The sequence below is a fragment of the Gorilla gorilla genome, chromosome 12 (genome assembly GCF_029281585.2).
Source record: "Gorilla gorilla gorilla isolate KB3781 chromosome 12, NHGRI_mGorGor1-v2.1_pri, whole genome shotgun sequence".
Classification (NCBI taxonomy): domain Eukaryota; kingdom Metazoa; phylum Chordata; class Mammalia; order Primates; family Hominidae; genus Gorilla; species Gorilla gorilla.
The window spans coordinates 108,496,003-108,513,636 of NC_073236.2; the positions used below are offsets into that span (position 1 = coordinate 108,496,003).

General features: G+C 43.0%; 1 protein-coding gene across 5 annotated transcripts in view; it reads left to right on the forward strand.

The window, feature by feature from the left end:
* Positions 1 to 17,634, forward strand: part of XDH (xanthine dehydrogenase) — a 163,251-nt gene that overhangs the window by 86,310 nt on the left and 59,307 nt on the right. For all 5 annotated transcript variants that reach the window (XM_055378822.2, XM_055378823.2, XM_055378824.2 and 2 more), the window contains 5 exons: positions 5,327 to 5,384; positions 8,121 to 8,217; positions 9,933 to 10,041; positions 12,613 to 12,739; positions 13,583 to 13,644. In XM_055378822.2, coding sequence (XP_055234797.2) covers positions 5,327 to 5,384; positions 8,121 to 8,217; positions 9,933 to 10,041; positions 12,613 to 12,739; positions 13,583 to 13,644 — 453 coding nt within the window. The remainder of the gene's footprint in view (positions 1 to 5,326; positions 5,385 to 8,120; positions 8,218 to 9,932; positions 10,042 to 12,612; positions 12,740 to 13,582; positions 13,645 to 17,634) is intronic.

Genomic DNA, 17,634 nt, shown 5'->3' on the forward strand with positions numbered 1-17,634 from the left:
TTCTGAGACAGGGTTTCACTCTGTCGCCCAGGCTGGAGAGCAGTGGCGCGATCTCGGCTCACTGCAACCTCGCCTCCTGGGTTCAAGCAACTGTCTGCCTCAGCCTCCTGAGTAGCTGGGATTACAGGCACCCACCACCGTGCCTGGCTAAGTTTTTGTATTTTTAGTAGAGTTGGGGTTCTACCATCTTGGCCAGGCTGATCTTGAACTCCTGACCTGTGATCTACCCACCTCGGCCTCCCAAAGTGCTGGTATTACAGGTGTGAGCCACCGCGCCTGGCCAGAATAAATATATTCTTACAAAACTGTAGTCCATTTATAGAAATCAAGAAACTTAGCTTTGGTGTAATACTATAAACTTTATGCAAATGTATTCCAATTTTCCCAGTACTGGCATTTATAACTCCCCAGCCCCAGCCCGGAATCCAAGATTACGCCTTGCAGTTGGTTGCCATGTCTTTAGTCTCCTCTAATCTAGAACAGCTCCTCAGCTTTCCTTTCATGACATTGGTGTTTCTGAAAAAAACAGGCCAGTTTTTTTTAGAATGTTCCTCACATTGAATTATATTATGCTTTCTTATAATTAGATTCAGAGTCTGCATTTGGGGGGCAGGAATACCACAGAAGTAATGTGTTTTTCTCACTGCATTCTATCATTAGGTTTGTTTTTTTAACGTCAGTTTTTGGGTCTTTTTTGTGATGCAAACTTTGATGACTTGGCTAAGGTGTTATCCACCAAGTTTCTTCACTCTAAGGTAACTTTTCTTTACCTTTATAATTAATAGAGGCTATGTGAGAAGATACTTTGGAATGATACAAATTCTTGTTCATCAAATTTTCACCCACTAATTTGAGTATCCATTGATATTCTTTTTTAAAATAATTTTTATTGTGGTAAAATACATAAAATTTACCATCTTAATCATTTTTACGTGTACAGTTCAGTGGTATTACATACACTCATAATATTGGGCAACCATCATCACCATCCACCTCCATAACTTCTTTCATCTTTTAAGACAAACTCTATAAATTTACTAAATAATAACTCCCTATTCTACCTTTCCCCCAGTCCCTGGAAACCATCATTTTTTTCTGTCTCTATGAATTTGACTAAACTACCTCACTTAAGGGGAATCATACAGTATGTCTTTTTTGTGACTGGCTTATTTCATTTAGCATAATGTTCACCTATGTTGTAGCATATGTCAAAATTTCCTTCCTTTCTCAGGTTGAATAATAATCCATTGTATGGATGTACCACATTTTGCTTATCCATTCATCTATTGATGGCCACTTCGGTTGCTTTCACAGTTTGGCTACTGTGAATAACGTTGCCATGAACTCAGGTGTATAAATATCTGAGACCCTGACTTCAATTATTTTGGGTATAAGTCCAGAAGTGGAATTGCTGGATCATATGCTGGTTCTATTTTTGCTTTTTTGTGGAACCGTCCTACTTATTTTTCCACAGTGGCTGTATCATTTTGCATTCCCATCAACAGTGGACAGGTGTTCCAGTTTCTCCACGTCCTTGCAAACACTTATTTTCTGTTTATTTGTTTGTTTGTTGATCATAGCTATCCTAATGGGTATGAGGTGAAATCTCATTATAGTTCTGATTAGTGATGTTCAGCATCTTTTCATTTACTTGCTGGCCATTTGTAGATCTTTGGAGAAGTGTCTATTCAAGTCCTTTGCCCATTTTTGAATTGGGTTTTATAGTTGTTGAGTTTTAGGAGTTCTGTATTACACTTGATCTCATAGTCACTGATGGCTCATTGCAACATTTACATAAAAACCAGAAGAAAAGAGAAGAAGGGGAGATGGAAAGACCTTTAATTTTTAATTTTTGGGGGTACATAGTAGATCTACATATTTATGGGGTACATGAGATACTTTCATATAGGCATGCAATGTGTAATAATTACATGATAGAAAATGTGGTATTCATCTCCTCAAGCATTTATCCTTTGTGTTACAAATGATCTAATTATACTTTTTTAGTTATTTTTAAATGTACAGTTAAATTATTATTGACTGTAGTTATTCTGTTGTGTTATCCAACACTAGGTCTTTTTCATTCTTTCTATTTTTTTGTACCTAATAGCCATCCCTACTTTCCTCCTACCCCCACTACCCTTTCCAGCCTCTGATACCATCCTTCTACTCTATCTCCATGAGTTCAATTGTTTTGATTTTTAGCTCCCACAAATCAGTGAGAACATGTGAAGTTTGTCTTTCTGTGCCTGACTTATTTCACTTAACATAATGACCTCCAGCTCCATCCATCCATGTTGTTGCAAATGACAGGATCTCATTCTTTTTTATGGCTAAATAGCACTCCAGTGTGTATATGTACCACATTTTCTTTATCTATTCATCTGTTCATGGACGCTTAGGTTGCTTCCAAATGTTGGCTGTTGTGAATAATGCTGCAAAAAACACAGGAGTGCAGGTATCTGTTTTATATACTGACTTCCTTTCTTTTGTGTATATACCCAGCAGTGGGATTGCTGGATCATATGGTAGCTCCATTCTTAATTTTGGGGGGAACCTTCAAACTGTTCTCCATAGTGGCTGTACTAATTTCCATTGATGATTCTTAACTGGATCAATAGTGCTGATTACAAGATGGCCAATCATATTTATTAGATGACATTCTTCTGCCAGGAAGAGCTTTTCCATATCTTCCATTTGTTTGTTTGTTGACTCTATCTATTTGGACTCATAGGTTTTAATTGTATTTAATATATTATAGCCCATTATGGCTGTTATTTCTTTTGATGCTCAAGTTTTACCAGAGCAGTCTGCTTAACCCAACATTTCCTTAACTCACTTCCCTACAAAATGTTTTTCCTTTGGGATACCCATTGGTATCCTGTTGAGAGTGTTCAATGGAGTGCACCGTGGTAATCCTGCTGCCACACCTTGAGAGTGGCACAGTCATTCTCTATAGCAATCCACTTGTGGCTGGAGTGATAAGGAAAGCCTTTATGAAGAAATTGTTTGAAGTCTTCTGATAAGTCAAAATGTAGGTGGAAGAGGAATGGCATAGTCAAAGGCACAGGAGTTAGAAGATATAAAATGTATTTTTAGTGCACTAAGATGACCAGCTTGGCAGGGAAATAGAAGGGAGAAAGGCTGAAAATGAAGATTGGAAATATATTGAAAAGGGCCTTGAAAGACAGCCTAAGGAACTTGGATGTTACCTTGAATATGTGGGTGGTCATGAAAGGCACTGAGCAGGGAACTGATGTGATGTGATAAAAGCAGAACTGCAGTACAGGAGAAATGAACAATGTGGTAGTAAGCTAAGAGGCTCTTCATGTTGTCTACAAGAAAGGTGATAAAGATTGCTATTTTGTGCATTTATGATTACTTCTATGATTTGTAACCAGGATATTGAATAAGCTGGACTCATGGGGTGTAATCATATAAGAAAATTAATTTCATCTACTTTCCTTTAAACTTTATTCAAAGGGCAAATTCTGGCAGTTTCATGAACTTTTTATTACTCTTAGTCAATAAAAAATCTTATGGTTATTTTTAAGTTGCCAAACAATCTCAATTCAGGACGGCAGGGTGAGGATAGCAAGAAAGCTCTCCTTTCATTGGTACTGTTGTAAGATGGCTTCCGGCTTTCTGAGCCTTTTAGGTGTTTGGAGCTGACCCTTTCATTCTTCTTGTGATGGCTTTCAAGGATCTTCAAGGGCCACCACAGGGAATATTTGCATGCATGTCTCATGACATGAGTGATGCACTTTTCTCAGGCTGCTGTTCTCCATCAGCCTCCAGTTTGGGGAAGTCCACTCCACACAGTCTCTCTTTATTGAAGGCTCTATCCTGTATTTTGGGAAATGATTTAAAGACCTCCAAGCCAGAACTTTTTATCTCATGAATGGCTTGCATTACATCCATAGGCAACACTTCCACATCCTCTGCTCTGCCAAGCTCCGGGAGTGTGTACCAACCCCAGCACAGCCACCTCTCCAACTTAAGTTTAATGAGGAGTTTAAACTTGTCATTGTCGGTATGAATTTCTTGTTAAGCCTATCTCTTCCCCTATGCTGCAAAGGTGGCATGTTAGATTTTTACGTAGCAGAAAGCAAGCCCCCTCACTAAGTTTGAGGTGGGAGGCAAATATTCCTCCCCTTCTCCTTTGGGAAGGTGTGGGTAGTATAGTTCCCTCCAACGAAAACCTTATCATGAATTCTTTCTCTTTATTATCCCAATAATATACACCCTTTTAAGCTCTGGTAATGTGTGAAGAGTACTGAAATGGGTTTTTGTAGATTTCCTTTGACAATTCACAGTGGGAACTGACATCGCACTTTCTAGACCACTTTTTCCACCTTATTGAACCTAGTGATGGATCTTTGGTTTGAGATTTCTCTTTCATTTCTGACATGTATTAGTGTTGACTAATACCCATCACATGCCAACACTCTGCTCTGAGCACAGGCCAACAGAATGGCCTTCCACAGTCACATGCAGGATCTGAGAGTGTATACTCAAAGAGGCAAAGTCCGAGATCTGCATGCCATGCTCTCAGATGCCCCTGAAATTCACAGGTGTGATCTAGCAGTTGAAATGACATGACAGGTTTTATTTGAAGGGGATTTTGCCTTGGTCGAGCCAGCATGGAAGGTGCAATGCCTGCGTGTTCTGTGGTGGGTCCCAAGGTGAGCATTGAGGTACAATTTTAGAATTTAAGGATTTGAGTATATACATTGTCTGGCTGTAGTTTATAGGTTCATTATTATGGAATTGCCATAAAAATACCTTAGTTTTCATGATCTATTTAGCACATTGTATTAGGCCATTCATGCATTGCTATAAAGAAACACCCGAGGCTGGGTAATTTATAAGAAAAGAGATTTAGTTGGCTCACAGTTCTTTAGGCTGTACAAGCATGACACCAGCATGTGCTTGGCTTCTGGGGAGGCCTCTGGGAGTTTTTACTCATGGCAGAAGGCAAAGTGGGAGCAGGCACATCACATGGCCAGTAAGAGCAAGAGAGAGAGAGAAGGGGGTGATGCCACACACTTTTAAATGTCTCGTGAGAACTAATTCACAACTAAGGGGCTGGCACTAAGCCATTCATGAGAAATCTGCCCGCATGATCATTTTGCTTTCCACTAGGCCCCACCTTCAACACTGGGGATTACAATTAAACATGAGATTTAGAGGGGCAGAGTCCAAACTGTATCACACTTCCTACTAACTCTACAAATTATTGAGTGAGACACTGAAGGAAGAAATTAATTGCAGAAGGATGACTAGGTATACCTATGATATATTTTTCTTTCATTTATTTTAATAGGTGGTGGAGAAAAATGCAGATCCAGAGACAACCCTTTTGGCCTACCTGAGAAGAAAGTGTATCCTGACTTTGGAGTGGGAGTGATGGAGAAGGGGGGCAATGGTGACTGATTCTCTAGGCCTTACATTGTTTCCTAGTGACTGGTGGGGTGGCCTTGAGGTGTGGAGGAAAGAGCACTGGATTAGGACTTGGGACACTAGCATTTTAGTTGCACCTATAATCTGAAATTCTCAGCTACTGAATGAGAGGATTGTTTGTGGTGATCTTTGAGGTGTCTCCCAGCTAAGACTCTAGTAATGCCAAAGTTTAATCCAGGGCCTGTAGAAAGGTCCTCATTAGCCTTGGTGAGCTTCATGGTCATTCCTCTGTGGGAAGAGGGGGGCCTTCCTTAGGTGACATTTGCTTAATACATAAATGGAGTTCCTGGGGAATGTTTCCAGCTCTGCCTAGGTGGAGGGAAGCAAGGGAACATGTGTCTATTGGGAAAAGGATGCGTGAAGTAAGAATCCTATACAGGTAGCATTCATTGTAGAAACAGCAAACAGGGGGCCCTGGAGGGTGGGGGGACTCCTTAGAGAGACTGGGGTGCTGCTCTTCAGTCAGTGTGGGTGGGGCTTCTGGAAAAGCCCCTTTACCTTTAGTTCTGAGTATCGGAAGTATTCTGGGACCCTGGAACTAAAACGATAATAATAATTGGAGTTAATATTTAATGAGCACTTGCTATATACAGGCAGGATTCAAAGTGATTTGTGCAGCTCACCTCAATCTCCACAGGAATCCCATGGAAGCGTAACACTCCGTTTTCACAGAGGAGGAACTGAGGCCTTGATATGTGAAGTGACCTGCCTTTTGCTAGTGTGTTCTGGGGAAATAGTGATGGAGACTGCACCAAAGCCTAGAGCTGTATTCCCAACCTCTCACCCGCACTGGCAACTCTCCAGGGGGCCTGTGAGCAGGACTGTGCTCATCCTGACCTCTGTCAACAAAACCCTCCTTCTCCTAGCGGGGGTGTCTAGTGGGTCTTTCCAGTGACATATTTGGGACAGCAAGGGTTATTTCAACACGCACAGAAGTGGGACTGGAGCCCATGCTTTCACTCTGGTTTGCTCCCCTCCTATCAGACAGTACAGTGGTTGGCTTTGGTGTACTTTGTTCTGGATTTTTTACCTTAAGTGGGTGTATCTGGAGGTTCACAGAAGATAAACCTGGTGGTGCTGGGGAGTGAAAGTGTCACTAGATCGGATCAGGTGATTGCATGGAACTCCATTTACAGCCCATCTACCTGGGAGGTCTGGGAAGAGAAGCTCATTCTCAGAGATTATTGAGATCAATTTTAGCTTTCTAATAATAAAACTAATTTTAATTTTTTCATCATTTCCATTGTAGTTTTGAAGGCCCAGAAGCCTCAGAAATTCCTTATCACAGCAATTGGCTGTGTCACATCTTAAATGACATGCAAAACTGAAAGTTGGCACATAAGTAGGATGACCTTGCAGCTTATGGCTATCTGTGCTCAGAGTCAATTTATAGGAGTTCCAGATGGGGGAGAAAACTCCAGCCTTGACTTTTACCCTAGCTTCCAGAAAGGCCTCCAGGCTAGAAGAAGACCTTGCTAGACTTTGTACTGCCACCATTCATCTTCAGGTGCCCCCAAAGTTGTTTGACCTGCTGAGAGCTGCATATATCCTGACTAGGACACAGAAAACCTTCCCAGGTGTGCTGGGGAGGAAGGAGTGTGATGAAGGGAGCTCACCCAGTCTGGAGTCCGATGGCTGTGATGGGGCCACACTGGCAGGGCAACGTGTTCCTGTGTCATCTTGTGTGGCCCACGTTACCTCTTGGGTCTCAGTTTGTTTTTTTAGATCTGTGAGGAAGTTTCTTTCCTACCTGCTAACCAAATCATTCTGGAGGTCAAACAGGTCTCTAGGTGAAAGTGCTTTTCAAAAATAAGATGTTATATCATTGTTTTTAAATTTTGTCTTGAAAATGAGAGAAGTGACCAGGCGATTATATCCTCAGTTCCCTCCATCTTCAGTAGGTAGTGGGTGGCTTAGAGGCCTGCAGGTCTGAGGGAGAAGCAGCCATGTGACTCAGGGAAAGTGACCTCCACAATAGCTGTTCTCTAGAATAGCTTACCAGTTAGGCACGTTTAAAACTCAAAGTAGCAGATGATCTTTCTGCAAGTATATGTAAGAGTAAGGCCCAGTATTGGACCCGGACCTAAAAAAATCACGCTATTTTAATTTCCATTCACATATCTTTTGGACCAAATATTCAAAAGCCTCTGGTCTAGCCCTAATTTTGATTCTTGGGGATTTATCAGCCCAAAAAGTTCAGAGTGAAAAGCAAGGACTCAGAGGTCCCAGAACAGATCAATGTCTCATTCTGGCCCAAGTGGCTTCATGGTGTGCCCAGCTGGGAGTGATGTGAGAACTGCCCCGTATGTTCAGGTGTATGATTTACCTGCTCACACATAGAAGACCTCAACCCAAGAGAAGGCTCTAGGACTGACCAGTCCTAGAACTCATGTCTCAAGAGATGCTACTTGGGTGCTGTCCATGGGGTTCTGATGCCTTTGCTCTTCTGTGCAGTGGAGATGGCCATGTTCCCTGCCTCCCTGGGGTGCAGTGCAGCCCCTCTGAATGAGGCCAGTGGGCCTGCTGCCTTCCTGGGTTGAAGGGCCTGAGCACGTGTGGGAATGAATGGCTCTGCCCACAGTTCTGCCCAGGCATTTCCTAGCAACCCAGCAGACTCCTCTCCCTGAGTTCATTCTCCTTAACTCTTGACCACCCAGTGGGGCTGAGTGGAACCAAGCTCGGCTGTGGAGAGGGGGGCTGCGGGGCTTGCACAGTGATGCTCTCCAAGTATGATCGTCTGCAGAACAAGATCGTGTATCCTTTGCCTGCTGGCTGACCACCCACATGGGGGCTGCGATGCAGGACCAGCTTGTGAGGGAGTGCATGAGTGTATGTGTGTGCATGTGCACATGTGTGAGCCCCTGTTTTTATGGAGAATCTGTGCACAGGAAAACTGTAGAATGATCTCTTAGCAAGTATGTTCTAGACTTATAATATTGACCAGGCTCCGAACTGCTGATAAAATGACTTTTCTAAAATCCACGTTTATATCACATTCCATAAAACCCTTCAATAGCTCTTCATTGCCCCCAGGACAAAATCTGTTTGCTTAGTGGGCAAGGCCCTGCACAGTATGCCCCAGGTTTCTTCTCCAGTTTTCTTTCTCACCATGGGCCCAGCACTCCATTCAAGCAGAGATAATTGTGAAATACCAATGACACAGGCCCACTAATTGCTTGGTCTTTGTTTAAGCTGGGAAGTTCTTCTAGGATTTCTCTATCTGACTAACTCTTACTAGCTCTTTACAACTGGGCAAAAATATCACCCCCTCCAGGAAGCCATCCTGGATCTCTCAAGACTGGGTTAGGTGCCCCTTGACTGCGCTGGTCCCATAGTGCCCTGTGCACAGCATTCCCAATGTAAACTCAGGCATGATACAATTTTTACAGTTTATTTGAGGAAACAACAGTTCATGAGTTCAAGCAGCTCCAAATTAGAAGCAGTTCAGGAGCTCCACCACGGAAATGCAAGCAGGAGGTTTTTGTAGGACGGACACAGGCAAAAAGCAAAGAAATTATTTGATTGGTTACAATTATACAATTGCCTTTACTTGGTCTATCCCACTGGAAAGTCCTAGTACTATAGTTATAAGTTTGTTGACTACTTCTGATTGGTTGATCATAAGGCTTTTTTTTTATATAAAGATATTCGTAAGAAGTAGCTCAAGTTAAGACTCTGCTGCGAATCAAGCAGAGTTTAGGTCACTTATGAGGCCTAACTGGTTTCGTCTGCTGAGTCTTCAGGCCTGGTCTCCTTTTTAATTTACTTTAACAAGATTTAAATTGCACCTTCATATGGGCTTCGGTTTTCTCAGTTGACTGCAGGCTATTGAAGGGCAGAGCTTTCATCTTATTCATCTTTATTTTCCCAGCCCTCAGCAGAGTGCCTGGCTTATGTCTGGCACTCAATAACTGATGCTGAATGTAAGTGAATGAGTGATGAATAACAGAAGAATGCAAGGAAGTTCTAGCTAAGGGCTTGCTGTCTCATGTTGCCTGGGGGTTTCCTCCCCCTTTCCCCACAGAGGAATGAAAGCAATAGAGGCGAGGAAATGCAGGGAAGCAAAGTGATTGGAGGCTAAGGAACAGCCCTGCAAGCAGAAGCATGCTTTAAGGCTGCAGCCTGCCAGAGAAATTTCCTCTTGACTCAGCCTCCTGGGTCAGGCTGAGTAAGAGGCGACTGAAAGTGACCCTGGCTCCTTTGCTCCTGCTCAGAGGCTGAGGATGCTCTGATGCCTGATCCCACAGTACTCTGGAGGGGCTCAGCTTTACCTACAAGGAGAGCTTCCTTTGTTCCTTGCCCAGAGTCTTCAGTGGAGAGGTGAGGACACTGGTAGAAGAGACAAGAACATAAATGGGAGCGGAGAGACGTAACATAAAGCCTCACAAAGTCCTCCAGAGCTCACAGTCAGGCCCATTCTGATGATCTGAGTGGACAATAAATGGAATGACCTTAATCTGGGGTTCTAGCCACTTTTCTGCCAATGCCTGCCTGGCCCCCATCTGCTCCTTGCACCATGTTGCAGTGACAACTGTGGAAGGAATAGGAAGCACCAAGACGAGGCTGCATCCTGTGCAGGTAAACAGAGGAAAGGGAGCTGTGCTCTTGAGATCAGGCTGTTTCCTCTGCAGGGAGGCTCATGCCAAAGTTGCAGACTTGCTTTGGGTTGTTGGGAAGAGTTTCACTGCTCAATCTAAGGAGGCATTGCACCCTGGCCACCTCCCCATCTCCTCTGGGTACCGTGAGGTGAAAAGAAGAAACACCCAAGCCTGAAGCTCCTTCCTGTGGGCTGGTTGGTTATAACATTGCATGATCTGAAGGGACCCAAGAGGTCAACTGAATCTGGTGGCTAGGCCAGTCCAGAACTTGGAGGAAGGGATGCAGAATAGCTTCCTCACTTTGTTCTGGAGTGTGTTTAGGAAACTCCCAGCCTTCCCTGATTTGAATTTTAATTATCTGTGCCCCTTGTTTATAAGCCCACTTACTCCCTGTAATGGTAATTCTGCACCCCTTACCTCCCACCCGCAGATAGTACAAATGTAAACTGCTAGGCCTCCTCTTTCATTAGAATGGAGGTTAGCAAGTGCTAAATAAGATGACAGAGATTTAGTGCCTGAGCAAGGCTTTCTCCTTGATGGTATCAGACCACCTGAAAATGCATTGAAATCCGAAACACTTCTGGGGTGGATGAGCAGTAATAATCTTAGACTGGTTTGGGGAGACAATCAGGATGCTCTTAGGCTGAGTGGAAAGAAAGGGGAGTAGAGCCCTGTTGGAAGGAATGGCCATTGTCCCCAAAGCATTTTGTTTGAGGAAACTTGGGGCCTTTGGGAGATCAAGACCATGCTGGCTAACATGGTGAAACCCCATCTCTACTAAAAATACAAAAAAATTAGCCGGGCGGAGTGGCGGGCGCCTGTATTCCCAGATACTCGGGAGGCTGAGGCAGGAGAATGGCGTGAACCTGGGAGATGGAGCTTGCAGTGAGCCGAGATCGTGCCACTGGACTCCAGCCTGGGCGACAGAGTGAGACTCCATCTCAAAAAAAAAAAAAAAGCAGAAAAAAAAAAAAAAAAGAAGGTACCAGAGCTTGTCCCAGGTCTTAATCCTCCCTTGATTATTTGAGGAGACATGTCGTTCAGGCGATGGAGCCAGAGCCTCCTGCGGAAAGGCTGGTTCTATTCCTTGGAGTGGCATCTTGGGCCAGTCATGTGAGGCCAGCCAGGTCGGGGTGGGGTTGCTTCCCATCTATAGATTTGTTTCTTAGGCAGGAAGAGGGGAAATTACTAAACTTGTCCAACCTGAAGGAGATGTGAGAGGGTTAATTAAGGCTTGTTATTTTCTTTGAAACAGATGAAAGAAAGAATAAATAGTTTAAACATAGGAGTCAAGTATTAGTCTATTCTCACACTGCTGATAAAGACATACCCAAGACTGGGTAATTTATAAAGAAAAAGAAGTTTAATGGATTCAGTTCCACGTGGCTGGGGAGGCCTCACAATCATGGCAGAAGGTGAAAAGCACATCTTATATGGTGGCAGACAAGAGAAATGAGAGCTAAGTGAAAACAGAAACCCTTCAGATTTTGTCAGATTTATTCACTACCATGAGAACAGGATGGGGGAACCACCCCCATGATTCAGTTATCTCCCACAGGGTCCCTCTCACAACACATGGGAATTATGGGAGCTACAATTCAAGATGAGATTTGGGTGGGGACACAGCCAAACCATATCAGGTTGTATCTGTATAATCAACCTAAAATCCTCCCTATCCAATGGTACAGGTTCTTATTCCTAATCAACTTATTTTGGCTACAAATAGGCTTCAGAGCCAGATTCCACTTCTTGTCCATTTATTTGTTTTCTCTTGGTTTCTGTGACACTGGTTCTGGCTTTTCCTTCTCTTTCCACACTGGCTCCTCCTCTGCTCAGTCTCTAATTGCTGCAGTGCCCTGAGCCCTGACCTGGGCCCCTCCCCTTCTTCATCCCTACACTCTCCCTACATGAGTTTGATGTTGTCCACATGCCAATGGCACTCTCATTTACAACTTCAGCTTTGACCTCTCCTCAGAAGTTACATTTCCAATTGCCTATTTGACATCTCAATACGGATGTCTAATCTCAAACTTAAGAAAACCGTACTCTTCTCCTAATGGCTTCCTTCCCCAGTCTTCTCCCATCTGAGTCAATGGCAAAGCCATCCACCCAATTGCTCAAGACAAAAATCTAGACATCACCTTTGACTGTTTCTGTCATATGCCACACCCAATCCATTCAGAAGCTGCCTTCTGGTTATGATAGTCACTGTTCTTTGAAGGGACCTTCCTAGTCATAGCTAACACTGGCTGACTGCCTGCTATATGCAGGTACAGTGTTAAGGGTTTTACATGAATATCTCAGTTAATCCTCATCGCAGCTCTAGAGGTAACTACAAGGATGGTCCTCATCATACAGATGAAGAACCTAGACTCAGAGGGCTTGGAAACTGGCCAAGGTCACAGTTGGTAAATGGTGGCACTGGGGCTTGACTCTGTGCAGTGACTACTACCCCCACTGTCTCTCAACATGTGCTGGCTCCAGTCGAGTCCTTTGGGGAGCCTGGGAGGGTTCTGCCATCCCAGGTGTCTATGTCATCTGTATCTTTTAGGAGAGAATTGCCAAAAGCCACGGCTCCCAGTGCGGGTTCTGCACCCCTGGCATCGTCATGAGTATGTACACACTGCTCCGGAATCAGCCCGAGCCCACCATGGAGGAGATTGAGAATGCCTTCCAAGGTATGGGCCTTCAGGCACAGCCTAGGAGGTGGAATGGCAAACGAGGCCCTGCAGAGGTCAGGGCAAGTGCCAGGGTGAGAAGCATGAGGGACTACCCTTTGGAAGAAGGGCTCAGGCCCCCCAACAAGGCGGTGACTAAGATCTGCTAGAAAGCCAACCCTCTCTTAATTGGGAGAACTCCTGGTTGGTGTGGAGACCTCCTGGGGTCTCCTGCCTTTGGGTTCATCTTTCTGAGGTGTCTGTCTGCCTTCCACCAGTATTGGAGTGGGGTTGGCAGTACATGGCTGGTGCAGGAAGACGTCATCTAGAAAACTCCAGGGGGGCTAGTGACATGATTTCCTTCCCTCTCAGTTTTCACCAGAACAGGATTCTGCAGGGCCAAGACCACCTATGTGTCTGCTTCTCTGAATTGAATAGAGAAGCCTCCCCATCTATTCACCATTTCCATCATTTATTCAGTTATTTTAGTCACATCCTATGCCACAGGGATAAAAGACACAGCCTCTACTCTGAAAAAGTTCATACTCTGAAGAAGAGAGTTTGTAATGTAGTCTGATAGGCTAACTGATGAAGCTATGATCAGCCACTGTGGGAGCACTTAGGAGAGGCACCTGACTCAGTCTGGGCATTCTAGGAAGGCTTCCATTCTAGGAAAGACTTCCTGAAATCACGATAACTTTTCTGAAGTCAGGATAGGAGAAGGCCAAGAGGCCTTCCAGACAGAGGTAACAGAATATGCAGCCTGGTAAAGAGAGCACCCAACTTAGCTGCAAGCAAAGTCACAAACTCCTCACCCATCCCAGGGCCCTGCACTGACATTGCAGTTTTTTCCTTGGCCCACAGGAAATCTGTGTCGCTGCACAGGCTACAGACCCATCCTCCAGGGCTTCCGGACCTTCGCCAGGGTAAGTGGGGACCCCAGAACATCAGTGTCTCTGCTTCTAAAATGGCAACACTCAGAAATCACTGTGGGGAGGGAGACCAAGGGCCTCTGGTCTACAAACGACGATGATAAGATGACCAGTTAGTGAGTCTTCCCTCTGGGGACATCTGGCATGTGGAGTAGAGTCTGCCATTCTTATTCAGAGAAGGGTTCTTATGAATAGCATGGGACTTTCTGCCAGTGATGGTCTGGAGACCGGCTTCCTGGAAGAGGCTCACCACCTAAGAGTGCCTTTGAGCTTGGCAGTGCCTTTGGGCTTGGCAGCTTTCCCTTGGAGACTGGCAGTCTCAGCCCATGGCACAGGTGCTGAATGTAGCATTTAATAACAACGTGGCCTTGCGCAGCACTTGCACCCCTCCTCCTTCCCTCTCCTGGCTGCTTTCTGTGGCTGGCACTCTGTTGGGCTTATGAAACTGGTAATTAGATCTCCAGACAGTTTGTGAACCCCTGCAATGTTCATATAACTCTGAGTGAGAAGCCACAGCCGGATGTGTGGGCATTGATTATATAAACACATACACACACCTGCCATCTGTCAAGGAAGGCAGAGAGCTGGCATCTCATTTCTTGGCTTAATCTCCCCCCAGGTTTTACCTGACTTCTCAGTTGGGCCACGTTAATCCTGACTCCAAATCAAACCATCTCATTTCAGTTTGATTCTGGGTCCAGGGGAGTTACAGACTCCTGTGCTTTCCACTCACCTTTAGGGTTGGAGCATCATGAAAAAGAGTGCTGTGTCTGTATAATCCAAGAAGGGGTGGGTAGACATGGAGACAGGACCTTATAAGGATGGAAAACACCACACTCTGATTAATGCTGCTGCTGATGAAGAATTAACAAGTGTGGAATTAAATGAAAATGCCTAAAAGCACAAATTCAGATTCTGCAGACCTGGGTTCAATTTGAGGCACTTAATTGATGCACAACCTTGGGCAAGTCTCCTTGTTTCTATTAGGTTGGTGCAAAAGTAACTGTGGTTTTGCCATTAAAAGTATGGGAAAAACTGTAATTATTTTTGCACCAACCTAATAAAATGGTGATTTTATTAGGTGATTTCATTAGAATATCTACTTTACTGTGTTTATAAAAATTAAGTACTTCTTGAAAAGCTTTTAGAACAATGCCTGGCACATTTCTGTTATTCAATAAATGGGAACTATAAATTATGAAGCTGGTATATTTCTTCCATTAGCCTCTATATAATCTTCCCAAGTTACTCAGTGTTTCCTGAGAACCAGAGATTGTTAATCTTGCCTCTATTTACTTCATAAGAACCTGCTCAAAGTGATATAATGTAATCAGTCCTCTTAATTTTTCAAAAGAGAAGGATTTTTGAGTATAGCAGTTGCCTTCCCTCCTGGAAGTTGAAATGGCTCTTGATTTCACCATGCAGAACTTACCTCCCTCAATTCAGCTACCCTGCAGTGCAGAGCAGAGCAAGACTGAGAGCTCTGAGCAGCCAAAATGCCTGACACACAAAAGGTGCTCAGAAGCTAATGCATGTTACTCATCGGAGGTCTCCGAGATGTTTCTTCAGAGCCTTTTTACTTTTATTTTACACACAGCTCTAACAAACTCGGTTACTAGCTTTCCTGTCCACAGCACACACTAGAAAGCGTGTGGAGGGTCAACTGGAGGTGGGCACACTGCTCACGGCAAGAAGTGACCACAGCTATCTGGTGACAAGGAAAGAAATGGAGGAACCATTAAACAGGTACAAGCAAGACTTCCAGTTTCTGGTCTGGCATGTAAGCAGCTTAGGAGCCTTTATTTCATCTAAACAAGAAGAAAAAGGCTGAACAAACTGAAGGATCAACAGTTGTTTTTAGATCCATCAGAGGAATGAGGTCACAGGACAACTCATTGTCCAAAAAATTGGAGAGACAGACAGGCAGACACGGCATTATCAGAGCAGAAAACTCTGCAGGAACCTTTGCCAGGATAGGAAGATGTAAGTACTACCTGATTAATTGCTGGAGTTTATACATGGATATAAACTCCAGGGGGATGCAGTCATGGAGGGGGTGCTCTACACTTTTGTGAGTTTTACCTCCAGGATCTCCACCAGGTCCTCACAGTAAATGTTGGAGAAAAATCTCCTTGTGTTTCTGGTAGGGAGTGGGAAAGATGAACCATTTTGGAATATGCCAGAGCATTCTGTTCTTCTTAAAAAAGCCTGTCCTCAGAAGAAATTATTTTACCATAGCCTAAACTTCTGAGGTTATATTAGATCCTCGCCTACCTTGGGGAGGGGAAATACGCAACCCCAGGATCTTTAGTCTTTCACCTGTGGGAAGGGAAATACACAAGCCCAGCCCCCTCCAGCCATCCTGTCCCACCAAACGGAGAAAAAAACCCTGAGAAGCGCTTGTGAAGTTCACAGGTGAGCGGCACAAGCTCACCAAAAAACTGAGACTAATCCTAGGACTATAGGATACTTCTCCTTCATATCTTACCAATACATTAACTAAAGGCCTATTTATATCAGGTCTTTTTAGCCAGTACATCATGTCCACCTTTCAACCAAAAATTATAAGGCATAGTCAAAGGCAAACACAATTTGAAGAGACTGAACAAACAGCAGAACCAGAGTCAAATACGGCAGGAATATTGGAATTAACAAATGAGGAATTTTATAAAGCTATGATTAGTATTCTAAGAGATTTAATGGAAAAAATAGATAACATACAAAAACGGATAATGTAAGCAGAGAACGGAAATTCTAAGAATTAAAAAGAAATGCTAGAGATTGAAAACGCTTATAACAAATTGAAGACTACCTTCGGTGGGCTCATTAGTAGACTGGACATGGCTGAGAAAAGAATCTCTGAGCTTGAGGATATGACAATGCAAACTTTCAAAACCAAAAAACAGAGAAAAGGAAGTGAATGAAAACAAACAGAAACAAATAAGAACTGTGTGATAACTATAAAAGATGTAACATATGTGTAATGAGAATATCAGAAGAAAAAGAAGAAAAAGAGAAAAGAAAAGAAGCAATATTTGAAACAAAAATGACTGAGAATTTCCCAAAATTAATGTCACACTTTAAACAACAGAATCAGGAAATTCAGAGAACACAAACCAGGATAAGTACCAAAAACCAAAACCAAACAAAAACTATACCAAGGCATGTGATATTCAAACTTCAAAAAACAAAGGTAAAGAAAAATGACTTGAAAGAAGCCAGAGGAAAACACCCCTCACCTATAGAAGAGCAAATATAAAATTATATCTGACTTTTCCCAGAAACCATGCAAGCAAGAAGCATGGAGAGAAATACTTAAAGTATTGAAAGAAAAAACCAAAGCACCTAAAATTCTGTAACCTCCGTAAGTATCCTTCAAAAGCGAGTGAGAAATATTTTCTCAAACAAAACTTGAGAGAATTTGTTGCCAGTAGACCCATCTTGTAAGAAATATTAAAAGAAGTTCTTTAAAGAGAAGGAAAATGATATAGGCCAGAAACTCAGGTCTACATAAAGGAAGAGCATCAGAGAATGAATAAGTAAAGGTAAAATAAAAATTTTTATTTTTCTTAATCTTAATTGGTCTAACAGATAGCAATTTGTTCAAGACAATCATAGCAACAATGCATTTGTTTATATGTGCATATGTATATATATATGTGCTTGTGTATAAGTAAAATGAATGACAACAGTGATAAAATAAACAAGAGGGAAAAATTAGAAATATTTTGTTATTATAAGATACAATCACTACCTGTAAAGTGGTGTAGTGTTATTTAAAAGTGGACTTGGATTAGTTAAAAATGTATACTGCAAACTCTAGGGCAACTACCAGAAAAAAAAAAGAAAAAAGGAAGTATAATTGATACTTTATGAAAGGAAAGGAGATGAAATTATATATAATGCTCAGTTCAAACCACAGAAGTCAGAAAATGAGTGAAAGACAAAACTAGAAACAAAGAATAAGGACGACAAATAGAAAAC